The following is a 12,701-nucleotide window of genomic DNA, read 5'->3' as shown; positions in this document are numbered from 1 at the left end:
TTGCGTTTTGTATGTAATGATGGGGAAATTCTTTATCAAAAAATATTATCATGAAAATATTATACATATATAATGCGTATAAGTATTATAAAAAATATCAAATCATTTTGTTTTATTTATACGATGAGTAATAAATCATTATTTTTGTTTCAATGATTGCATTTGTATCAATAAAGATATTTTTAATAAAATTTGAAAGATTTTATAATATTTCTATAAATTTAAGCAGCTTACAAATAAATACGAATATCATAGAAATATGACTTACTATACGTTCTTTTTAGGGACCCTAGATTAATGAACGTCGATTGTTATTTAGAACTTTTAGTAAGCTAAATGTGTTAGTTGACTTTTGGTAAAAAGTTGTTTTGATTCGTAGGAAATAAATATTAGTTCGTTAGATCTTGGCAATATTTTTGAATTTCTTACTAAAAGATGGAGACTAAACCAAAAAATGAATATTTACTTGCTTTAAAAGGTAATACATAATATTTTGATATGTATATATATATGTATATATATATATATGTTTATATATTGTGTTGTAAAAAAAAAAAAAGAACAATAATACTACAATAATAATAATTTATATTTATATATATATATTTAATATTTTTTTTCTTCAATGCCAAATATATGAAATTGACAATTCTATAAATTTTTTTCTAGTAATGAGGTTAACACGACCCACTCTTGCCAGTCCTGTAGTTGTTACTTGTGATTCAACAGATTTACCAGGTAATACGCTCAACAATGAATTAAAAAATGATTGCACGTCATTGCAAGGAATGGAAACACTTGCTATTGGGCAATTTATGGTATTACCGCAAAGTTTTGGGTATAAGTTTTTGTAATATTTAAGCTTTTTTTTTTTTTTGTTTTTTTAAATATATGGAGTATTTTATAATAGTATAATATAATACAATAATAGATTTATTTATATATTTCAGAAATATATATTTAGGAGAAATATTTTCAAGCTATTTATGTGTACATAATGGTAGTAATCAAGTAGTTAAAAATGTGACTGTTAAGGTAATTGTTATTTAAAATTAAATATTTTTAAATTAATTATTTTAAATTAAATATTTTTTTAAAAATAAAAATATAAATATTTTCATTGCGCTATATACTTTTACTAGGCAGATTTACAAACGAGTACTCAAGTTATTTCATTGTCGTCGGGAAATTCAGAAGTCAAGGAATTAGCTCCTGATAATACAGTGGATGAAGTTATTCATCATGAAGTTAAAGAGATAGGAACACATATGTAAAATTAAACAAAAGTTAATATTTTTTTTTATTGAATTGACAATTCCTGTGATTAAATTTTTATATCATTTTAGATTAGTATGCGAAGTTAGTTATGCACCTGCTAATTTGATGGGTCCTCAACAGTCGTTCAGGAAATATTTTAAATTTCAAGTAGTTAAGCCATTGGATGTGAAAACAAAATTCTATAATGCAGAAGTAAGTAATTATCAATGATAAGATATAAATAATAATAAGATAAAAAATATATATATATATATAACATACTTTTGCATAGTCTGATGAAGTGTATCTTGAGGCACAAATACAAAATCTTACAGTAGGTCCAATTTGTTTAGAAAAAGTGTCATTGGAATCGTCACATTTATTTAGCGGTTAGTAATAACATTATTAAATAATGTTTAATTGATAGTACGTTAAAAAGTAATTTTTTTCTTTTATTAGTATCAACATTAAATAAAAATGAAAAGGGAGAAAGTATTTATGGGAAAATTAACTTATTGGATTCTGGTTGCAGTAGACAATATCTATATTGTTTGAAACCTCAGTTAAGTTTACAAAAAGATCCTAAGATGATGCATAATGCTACTAATATTGGGAAATTGGATATTGTATGGAAAAGTAATCTGGGAGAAAGAGGGCGACTACAAACAAGCCAGTTACAAAGAATGGTTCAATTACTTATTTATTAGATAAGAGATTTTATAACAGTTTAGATATATGGAATAATACTTTTTTTTTTTTGCTCGAAAATAGGCACCAGAATATGGAGATCTAAGAGTCATTATGAAAGATATTCCATTGAAGGTTTACCTTGAAGAACAAGTGAATCTTAAATGTCACATAACAAATACTTCGTATGTGTTAATTTTTTTTTTAATTAATTTATATCTTTTTTTAATCATAGTTTATTATAAAATATAAATTCATTCTGTTGTAATTTTAATTATTCATTATTAGAGAAAGAAGTATGGATTTGTTATTAAGTTTGGAATCAAGTGATTCAATTGCATGGTGTGGAATATCTGATAAAATAATTGGAACATTAAAACCTGGGACCTCTATTGATGTACCTTTGAGTTTGATCCCATTAGATAGTGGCATTACTGTGAGTAGATTTTATATAAAAAAGAAATCTTTAAAGTATAATATAAAAGATATAAGAGTTTTACTTTACAGATTATTTCTGGCTTAAAGTTGATGGATACTTTTTTAAAAAGGGTATATGACTATGATGATTTAGCACAAATTTTTGTCAACCAATTGAATTAATGTGACTTAGGAAAATATATAATGTATATTTTTTGGATATATTTAATTTAAAAATTATACTATAACAATTATTATTATTTAATATTTATTCAAAGATATGCATCTATAGTAGACATTTTTTTTGTTTCACTGACAGCTCCAACAGCACATGCCAATAATGTTTGAACATCCTTAGGTTCGTTTCCACCAAAAATGTAACCATTTGCCTTATCAACAGCATTTTTCACTTGTAACAAAAGTGCTTGATTGGAAACATCCAATGGTATAAAACTTACAAGACTATAATCCTCAACTAAAGAAACTAAAGCTGCATTAAGCTTTTTGTACCTGTATATAAGAAAAATTTTATTATTACTTTTATAGAAAGAAGAGAGTTTAAATTGTAACTTGTTAAAAAAAAATTAAATAACATACTTTGCTGTAAAAGGATCCTCGTCCAATTTCTCTAGAAGATATTTTAAATCGAGTACTTCTGTATAAAAATCTATATTAAACGCTAAACGATCGTTAAATTTTTTCATTTCATCAAATTTTGTCATAATGTTAACATGAGGTAGACCTAATTGCAACATAGTAGTTGTACATAAAATTAAAGATGATAAATATTTCCCTGTAAACAAATCATAAATTTTTATATTTACTTTATAAATATTTAAACGTGTATATAAACTCTTTCAGAGAATATATTTACCTGGATCGCTACAATGATGTGAGTCTACAAGATGTACGCTACATAATCTTATTAAATTCTGAGTCAATTTCTCAACAATTGAACTAACAGATTTATGATGTGTATAAAGTTCAACCTATTTATAACAAAGTTATAATTCAATAATGTATTCACGATAAACGATTTAAATATTGATATATAATTATACCTGTCCTGGGCAATCAAAAATAAGGTAGTAATCCTTCAAATTTAAAACTTTACTAATTAACCATTTGACATTTGCTTCTAAAAATTCCATACAGTAAACTAATGCACCATTCGGACCAAGACCATATACTGACATTACTTCTTCGTGTTCGATTAATTCGGATATATCTACTAGTGGGGTATATTCCATATTTTCATTGGCCGGATCTGATGGTAAGAAAATATATTTGTATAAATTAAATAATTACAAATTAATGCTATATCAAGCATACCTATGTTGATAACAGCTACTTTTCTACCCATTTGTTCCAAAAATTTACACATTGCATTGCAGTATGTAGTTTTTCCGCTACCAGGTGGCCCAATGACCAATTGTCCAAATATTAAACTCATATTTTTTATCAGTCTTCAAAATTACCACAATTTCAACTGATTTATAGTATCAGTTATAGTTTTTAATATCTCTTTATTATAATCTTTTAAAGATAATGACAACAATAAAGGTTTATCTATATTTATTTCTTCTGCGATATATCTAGCGGCAGCATGAACATCAACTTCGTCTTTACCAAAAATAATACTGAAATTTTTATTTAATTGTATTAGATGTAAAGAAAAAAAAAAAAAATAAATAATAATAATAAAACTACTTACTTGGTAGAGAAAATATTACTGTTAAATTGATTTAAAGCTGATTCTCGATTAACCGTAATTAATGATCCCAGTTTCTTGAAATGAGATATAATTAAAAATATACGATTACTAAAAATAAAATGTAATTTTAGTTAATAGTCCAAAATGTCAATTATTCTTTATATATTCGTTTGTTACCTGTAAATCGTTACAGCAATATCCGTATGATATCCACAAGTATTAATTGCAAAAATATGATTCATAGTTTTTCACACATTTCTGAAAAAAAAAAAAATGATTATCATACTTAAATTATAGAAAATTAGTTAATAATTATATTCCTAAAACATATTATAAGTTCAAATGTTCCATATAAGAAATGATATAAGTACGAAGTAATACTTACAACAAAAATATTTTATGTTTATAATTTCCTTTTTTCTTTCTCTTTATCGCTTTTAATTATGAATAAACGTATATTACAAATATACAACGAACTTTACATATATGTACATATAACAAATCGATTGTCTTTGATTGACAAGTATTTTGTTTTTTACTATTTAGAATTGCGATAAAATTGTTATGTTATTTCTTGATCAAGAAATAATAATATTATGGCGATTTCTATCTCACGAAAGATTTTTGTAGACGTAATCCTTGAAATTGTCATTAATTAGATGTGCGATCCAATTATAAACGACTTCCACTTTTATGTGATTAATTGTTACAACATTTGATTTACCGTATTAATACGCTAAGATTTATGAATAATAAAATATAAAAAATTTATTAATTGAAGAATAATAGAAAAATATTACACTAATGATGATCTTATACCAGCATCGTGTTTCGCGGCAAAGCCGATAGGCGTCGCGACATGTCACCGGTAACAAAAAAATATATTGAGCATCCCATCTAGAGAGAGTTATTTTAATGAAGAACTCTTCTTGTCCCAATCATCGAAGGATTAACTCTATTCGTGAATATACAAAGGTGCAATAAACAAGAGAGACAAAGACGATTATTATTTAAGGTGGAATAAAGTTTGATTACATTATTTAATGGTGTAATCTATTTTTATCTCTATAAGCATTATTATTCGTCCCATATTTACAATACAAAAAAAGGGAACTGTAATAAAAATTTTATTTTTCACTTTAACTAATATATCGCATCTTTATTCTTTTTGTTCATTATACTTTAATTCTTTCTAATTAGGACTATATCCTACATTAGGACTAAAACAGATGTTCCTGCATTCTAACGACTCATGTGCTTTTTATTGACTCTATCGCAAAGTACAATATTCGCATATAGGCGTCGCTATCGTCGCTATACCAGCACAATTTGTCCAAATGTTTATGCATTTGTATTTTGTTGCAATATGTAGAAAACATTTTTATTGGTTGTGTTAATCTCCATTATATGTTTCATTTTTGGTTAGAATTACGAAGTTATTCTCTACATATTTTACATTCTAAGATCGACTCACATTGTGAAGTCTCGTATGGACGAGTTATCGCCATCATCGTGTACTTAGTAGAAAAATATCTTCGTTAATAGATGCAAATTTATGTGGTATCGATATATTTATTTTAATATATTTTTTATCGTTAATTGCAATTTTTTTTTATTGGTATTTCAATTTCAGCCGAATTAGTGTATAGGTCAAGTTAAAATCTCAGGTTGGTTGGCTACCACTATTGCTGTGTTAACAATGTCATTATTTAATAAACCAAAACGGAATATTCGTCGGCGACCTTTCAATGACGAGGACGAGGATAATGAAAACAGGATGGAAATCGAAGATACTCAGCCTGTCAAAGTAAAAGCCAAGAAGAAAGACAAACCAAAACAAACGCTCCTTAGTTTTGGAGAGGAGCTAGAAGAAGGTAAATGTTAATATCTGCTATTGCATAAATTATAGTAGCATATTAGAAAGATTATTATTAATTTAGCATATATGAACAATTAGAATGAAAGATGTTTTTATCATAAAATATTGTAATGATAGTTTATCAAAGTTTTTTTCTAGTTTCTTTTTTTTATATATATATATATATATATATATATATATATATATATATATATATATATATATTTCCACGATATGCTCAACGTAACAAGCTAAGGATTTGATTAATATGAATATAATTGTATATAATATTAATAGTTTAATAGTTCTTTTTAATTTCATGTAAGAAAGCTTATTTTCTAATAAATTAACTAAATTGTCATTAAAAGTATATAATAAAATTTAAATTTAACTATGTAGGATAGGCATTTGTGAAATCGTACGTATCTTCTATACATACTTTTATAATCTTATGAGTATATTATAGATATTATAATTTTTTTCTTTTTATTTGTAATATAGATTAATAAAAGAGAAATATTTTATAGAATTATTTATTAGATATCTAGACTTATGATTTTATATCTTGGATATAAAAAATTCATGTTTTAATTTATGAATTTCTAAAGAATTTTTAGTGTGTCAAACGATTCAGGATTAATACGACAATTTCAATAATGTTTATATCAATAATGACATTTATAGTGTTTAATAAAATTTATTGATTTTTTTAGCGGATGATGGAGAAGTTTTTAAGGTGAAGAAATCTTCGAGGAGCAAAAAACTGATGAAACAGCTAGATCACGAAAGGAGAAAAAAGAAAGGTGAAGAGAAAATGCAAGTGGACTCTGAGCAAGCAAACATGTCCATTAAACAGGAAAAAGATTTAGAAATAAAGACAGATGATCTAGTAGTAAGCTATCTCTATGATGTATTATTATTATTAGAATTTCTCCAATTTGTAATCAAGTATCAGTTTATTGCGTCTTAAAGTATATATTTGACAAACACTCAAGGGATATATACAACAAGAAGACATGTTCATTATTACCTGTATTATTTATAAATTTCATTTTAATAGAATGGATAATATTGAGTTTTATAATACAGGATATATAGAAAGTAATATTTCATATTTGTGTACATAATATCAAGGTATTGCACATATCAAATAATCTTCAATAATTAAATTTTATCAATTCAAACAAATAGCCAGTCGTGTATTTATATGTGGTTCATATATTATTATTTTCAAACAAATTATATTGTTTATCCATGATAGCAAGAAAAGACGCAACTGTGTACTCTTACTATCTATAAAACATTTGTATATATTTATATATAAATATATATATATATATATATACTCAGATATTAATAATTTCAATCTTTTAAAATTTTTGTGTTATTTATATATTTCTCATATTTATTGTCAGGTTATCTTTTTATTAAAGAAGCATGCTATAAAAGCTCTACAAATTGTCATAACAAACAATTTGTCATAACAAATTTCAATTTTGTTTTCCAAAATATTAATTTGTATTATTCCATTAAAAAATTTGTTTAATACAAAAATATATTTTTTATTAACAGGTTAAAATAAAAAATACCGGACCACTGATTTTAAATGGAAGAGCTGCATTGGCAGCAGGCAAGGACGATTATACATCTGATGAAGAAGATGAATCTCATTCTCATAAATTTCGAAAAAATACAGATAAAGCTGATACCATGAAGATACTGCTTGAAAGTGAGTTGTGTTTATGTTTATGTATGTGTGTGTGTGTATGAGATATATAATTAATAAGATTAAATAATTTTTCTATTATTTCTTATTATAATTATCCATATTTTTTTAGGTGGCTGTATACCCGACGCTGCTATGATACATGCAGCTAGAAAACGTAGACAAAAGGCTAGGGAATTGGGAACAGATTATATTCCTTTAGATGAACAAAGGTAATTATTAATTATTGAAATAATATAGATAATAGTTAATAGTTAGATGTAAAAATTTAATGAATTATTATAATTTTATATTTATTCATAACATATATATACGTCATATATGTATGTATTATACTATATATATATATCTATATTCTATGCAGTGATGAGAAAGGGAAATCACGGTTAATTAGAGAAGAAGATCATGATAGAAGCGATGATGATTCTCAAGATCGTATTGATATGACTGTCAATACGGAAGCACGAGATAAAGAGAAGAGGAGAGAAGCTTTTCTTGCATCACAAGTATCAAACAAAAGTAAATAATATATTATAAGGATTAATTAATATGAAAGTTAAAAAAGATTTAGAAAATTGTCATATGGGGATTTCTTTTTTTCTTTTTTCCTTTTTTTTTTCTTTTTTTTCTTTTTTTTTTAAGTTTCTGCCGAAGAAAGTGAGAATGAAAATGAAGAAGAAGAATGGGAAGCTCAACAAATTCGAAAGGGTGTTACAGGTGCTCAGGTAAAAATTATTTTCTTTTATATTTTATTTCTGTATAAATATATGACAAAGCTTAATTTTGTCCGTAATAGAGTATCGGTTGAAAATAAATTTTATAATACAGATTGCAGCAGCTCATCAAGATTCTATGATACAACAACAATTCTCATTAGGATTAAATGTAAACCAAATGGTTGCACCTGGAGTACCATTAGAAATGGTTATGATGCCGGCACCACCACCTCCACCAACCATTCAACCACCAGATCCAACGAAAGTAGTGCCCATTACTCCGCAAGAAGTTATTAATAAAATGCGTGCAAGGTTTTGTTTCTTTTTTTTTTCAATTCATTTTATCTATAAAAAAACAAGCAAGACACACACACACACACACACACATATATATATATATATGTTGTATATTTCAAATGTATTTTTATAGATAATGTAATACATTTTATTATATAATATGAATCAATGAAAATTTATAGGTTGGATAGTTTACGAGAAGTACATTCGCGTCACCAATTAGATCAACATCAACTTGAACAGGAATTAGAGCAGACTGTGAAAGAGTTGGATGAAGGCGAAGCTCGTGCGCCGCAGCTTGCACAACGCTTCAGATATTACCAAGAGTTGCGTGGGTATGTCACTGACTTGGTAGAGTGTCTTGATGAGAAGGTGGGTTTATACGCTTTCACGTTTTTTTACGTGCACGGGGGTTTTCCATGCAGACTGTATCGACTGTTCAAATCATTCAGTCGATTTAATATTATCATTTATTATAATGGAATATTCAAAAGGATTTTTTTTTTTTTTTTTTTTTTTTTTTTTTTTTTTTTTTTTTTTTTTTTTCTTTTGGTCAAAAAATATAAGTAAATATCAAATTATACAAACAGATGATCATTTTATATACATCACTTATAGCTAGAACAAAGCTCAAAATATATTAGAATGTAATGTTGAATTTATATTAGATTATTTATGTATACATATTTATATATATATATATATATATATTTTTATGTATATATGTATATATATATATTTCTTTTTTTTCTTAAAATGAATGCAGTAATAAGGTAGATATCATAAAATACACTTATAGAAGAAAGAAGGTAGCAATCACGTTAGTAATTATTCCATAAAGTAAAGAGATCTATTTATCCATTTATATATTTTTTCCCGTTTATATCGTTTGTATTGCCGGGGGTCAAAATCTTCTCTGTATTTTTTAGATATGTATAACATAGAAATTAGTACAATATTTGATTATTTATAAATTAATATATATATATATATATATATATATATATATATATATATATATATATATTACAAAAGTGTGGTAAGTAGTTTCAATTTAAAATTTGTATGCTCACATATATATAAAATTTAAAAAAAAAAAAAAAAAAAAAAAAAAAAGGAAAGAGCCTTATGATAAAATAATACTTTCTGGGTGCTAGAGAAATTTATGAAATATTACTATAGATAAAAAAAATAAATAAATAAAAAGAAGAATAAAAACTCATATAATATATATTACTATAAAAAATATATATATATTTTCTGGAGCATATATATTCGTGCATTGTTAAATTGTTGTAATGTACGAATTTTAATATATCATTTTTTGTTAGCTGCCTTTGGTTATTGGATTGGAGCAACGTTGGCTAGATCTATACGGGGAACGCTCAATAGAACTAATGGAAAGAAGAAGACAGGATACGAGAGATCAAGCCGAAGAAATTACAACTGCAGCAAGTCAGTTATTTCAGTAATTATTAAATGTTACAATTATTTATTAAATTGATCGAATAACACATTTATAATAGAATTACTAATAATTATATTCTATTGTATTATTTAGAAAATATTTCTTGCAACTATTTCTTTGTATTATTTAAATTATTTCATTTACACATATAAATATTATAACATGATTATTTTATAGGAGGTCAAGCAATAAGAAGAGGTCCAGAAGTCGAAGCACGTATTCGACGAGTTACGGAAAGAGAAGGTAGACGAGCACGTCGTAGAAGAGCTAGAGAATTAGCACCAACGCTACCAAAGCACATAGATGGCATGTCCAGTGATGATGAGGTCACTGAACAACAAAATCTTGCATTTAAGCAAGCAAAAGGTTGTATATTTATTTTAAACATTCAAATTATCTCCTTCATCTCCTCAAAAATGATTTCATGAGATAAAACAATATACATTATATTATCACATGTCTTTGTATTTTATTGATTTTTCAATTGAAAAATAAAAAAAAAAAATCATATATTATATATATATATTTTTTTTTATTTTATTATTTTTAGAGGAAATTGATAAGGAAGGAAAAGAAATATTTGCTGATGTGATGGAGGATTATTGTACACTAAGAGGTATTTTAACGAAGTTGGAATTATGGAGAGAAACTGACATAGATGCTTATATGGAAGCTTATGTATCTTTATGTATACCCAAAATTTTATCACCTCTTATAAAATTGCAATTAATAACCTGGAATCCTATCATGGTAATTCATTTAATATGTTTAAATATATGCCCCTAAAAAAATTCTTTCTTAGCAATAAAACATATTTATATTTTTTATTTAATTACTAGGAGAGTGCTGATATAGAAAGAACGAAGTGGTATAATACATTATTATTATATGCATTAGATAAAAAAGAAACAGAAGATTCATTAAAACGAGACCCTGATGTAAGATTAGTACCGCTTACTGTTGAAAAAGTTGTAATACCTAAATTAACAGGTAAGCAAATTATACATCTTATTTCTTAAATAAGATGTATAAGGTATTAAATAATCATTTAAAACCATTAATAAAACATTTTATTAATTTTACAATTTTCAGCCATCGTGGAAAAGATTTGGGATCCGATGTCTACTTCTCAAACATTACGTCTCGTTGGTACAGTAAATCGGCTTATTAGAGATTATCCAAATTTGAACGATACGAGCAAACCATTAGAATCATTATTTAATGCCATATTAGAAAAAGTAAAGGCTGCTGTTGAAAATGATGTATTTATACCAATTTTTCCCAAACAGTAAATATGAATTAATTCAATTAAATAAATCTTGAATTATAGTTTTTTTTTTTTTTTTTTTTGGGAGGGGTCGGGTTGGAGAGGAGGCTAAACTAATAATATTTATTTATATCATGTTATTTTTAGAACACTGGATAATAGGCATCAATTTTTTCAACGACAATTTGCTATGGCGGTAAAGTTATTAAGAAATTTATTAAGTTGGCAAGGTCTTCTTGGGGATGCACAATTAAAAAATTTAGCATTGGGATCGCTATTAAATCGATATCTTTTGGCTGGATTACGAGTCTCATCTGCACCGGATGCACTTTTCAAAGCGAATATGGTAATTATATTAATGTAATAAAATCTAAAATACAAATATATATATTTCGATCAATAATTTTTTCTAATGCATTATGAACATATAAATGATATTTTTATACAGATTATGAGTACTTTACCACGAGCTTGGTTGCAAGGTGAAACAATAGAACATCTTAGAATGTTTGCCACTCTTATTCAACAATTGAGTGAACAATTAGACCAAGCAAATCCAGCACATAAGTAAGTCAAATCAAAATTTATTTATTTCATTTTTATTTTTATAATATATATATATATATGTAGGTAATGATTCTTCAATTTTAGAAGTACTAAAATAAAATTGAATTAAATGTTTTAGTGAAGCTTGGGAATATTCTAAATCCATCCTGAAGATAATTAAACCTTTGTAATATAATAAGATAGAATGTTTTTAGTATCATTTATTTACATTTTATAATTAATAATTGTTACCCATCCATAGTTTTATACACTTAGAAATAAGAAAATATTATATAGTATACATTGTAGTACAATTACAGTTAGATGTATTGTGTATGTACATATATATATATATATATATATGTGTATGTATATATATATATATATATATATATATATCGCGCGCAATACATATTATTTTATATAGTAGTAACTCAGGCACTATATAACACATCTTTAGACACAAAACAAAAGATAAATGAAAATAATACACTTGCTACAATTGTATATAATACGGTGCACATTAAAAAATAAAATTGTAAATATTCAATATCTCTTAAATAATGTTCTTTAAAAAGCATTAATTAAGTGTGTACCATTAGTTGTCTTGGTTAAATAAAAAAAAAACATGAATTCTCTTTCATGTTTCTTTATCTATTTTCATATATAAATAAATTAAAAAAGAAAAAGAAAAAAAGAAAAAGAAAAGACTTATATTATTACATAGCATAAATATGTATCAATGTTG

At 25.4% G+C, this 12,701-nt stretch overlaps 3 protein-coding genes across 14 annotated transcripts; 2 read left to right on the top strand and 1 right to left on the bottom strand.

Annotated features, from left to right (window-relative positions):
• Positions 1–9: 9 nt before the first annotated feature.
• LOC124950929 (trafficking protein particle complex subunit 13) lies at positions 10–4,105 on the top strand. 6 transcript variants are annotated; one of them, XR_007101487.1, is made up of 13 exons: positions 190–478; positions 670–838; positions 951–1,035; positions 1,143–1,270; positions 1,347–1,470; positions 1,550–1,646; positions 1,717–1,943; positions 2,029–2,129; positions 2,233–2,380; positions 2,452–2,567; positions 2,681–2,719; positions 3,223–3,446; positions 3,517–4,105. XR_007101487.1 is itself a non-coding variant. In XM_047498433.1 (11 exons), the coding sequence occupies exons 1-10, from the start codon at positions 436–438 to the stop codon at positions 2,542–2,544; spliced, it is 1,215 nt and encodes a 404-aa protein (XP_047354389.1). In that variant the 5' UTR covers positions 195–435; the 3' UTR covers positions 2,545–2,567; positions 2,681–2,970. The 6 variants fall into 6 exon arrangements, 2 of the variants coding, with proteins under 2 accessions (XP_047354390.1, XP_047354389.1); XR_007101486.1 differs by having other exon boundaries at positions 195–478; positions 2,681–2,806; XR_007101489.1 differs by lacking the exon at positions 2,452–2,567 and having other exon boundaries at positions 10–478.
• On the bottom strand, positions 2,551–5,062 carry LOC124950930 (GPN-loop GTPase 2). Of its 4 annotated transcripts, none has more exons than XM_047498435.1 (8): positions 4,461–5,062; positions 4,253–4,333; positions 4,076–4,183; positions 3,694–4,001; positions 3,423–3,628; positions 3,236–3,350; positions 2,959–3,154; positions 2,551–2,871 (listed from the first exon to the last, which is right to left on the bottom strand). In XM_047498435.1, the coding sequence occupies exons 4-8, from the start codon at positions 3,812–3,814 to the stop codon at positions 2,634–2,636; spliced, it is 876 nt and encodes a 291-aa protein (XP_047354391.1). In that variant the 5' UTR covers positions 3,815–4,001; positions 4,076–4,183; positions 4,253–4,333; positions 4,461–5,062; the 3' UTR covers positions 2,551–2,633. The 4 variants fall into 4 exon arrangements, with proteins under 4 accessions (XP_047354391.1, XP_047354393.1, XP_047354392.1 ...); XM_047498437.1 differs by having other exon boundaries at positions 3,694–3,984; XM_047498436.1 differs by having other exon boundaries at positions 4,076–4,149.
• On the top strand, positions 4,983–12,357 carry LOC124950928 (PAX3- and PAX7-binding protein 1). Of its 4 annotated transcripts, none has more exons than XM_047498429.1 (17): positions 4,983–5,050; positions 5,709–5,949; positions 6,647–6,825; positions 7,506–7,662; positions 7,772–7,871; positions 8,024–8,178; positions 8,302–8,384; positions 8,488–8,687; positions 8,855–9,044; positions 10,004–10,127; positions 10,318–10,506; positions 10,691–10,890; positions 10,980–11,130; positions 11,233–11,428; positions 11,555–11,753; positions 11,856–11,974; positions 12,093–12,357. In XM_047498429.1, exons 2-17 carry the CDS (start codon positions 5,775–5,777, stop codon positions 12,142–12,144), a joined length of 2,469 nt encoding a protein of 822 aa, XP_047354385.1. In that variant the 5' UTR covers positions 4,983–5,050; positions 5,709–5,774; the 3' UTR covers positions 12,145–12,357. The 4 variants fall into 4 exon arrangements, with proteins under 4 accessions (XP_047354385.1, XP_047354386.1, XP_047354384.1 ...); XM_047498428.1 differs by lacking the exon at positions 4,983–5,050 and adding an exon at positions 5,451–5,635; XM_047498431.1 differs by lacking the exon at positions 4,983–5,050 and having other exon boundaries at positions 6,647–6,736.
• The last annotated feature ends 344 nt before the right edge of the window (positions 12,358–12,701 follow it).

This window comes from Vespa velutina, chromosome 8 (genome assembly GCF_912470025.1).
Source record: "Vespa velutina chromosome 8, iVesVel2.1, whole genome shotgun sequence".
Classification (NCBI taxonomy): domain Eukaryota; kingdom Metazoa; phylum Arthropoda; class Insecta; order Hymenoptera; family Vespidae; genus Vespa; species Vespa velutina.
This window is presented reverse-complemented; position numbering and strand designations above follow the sequence as displayed.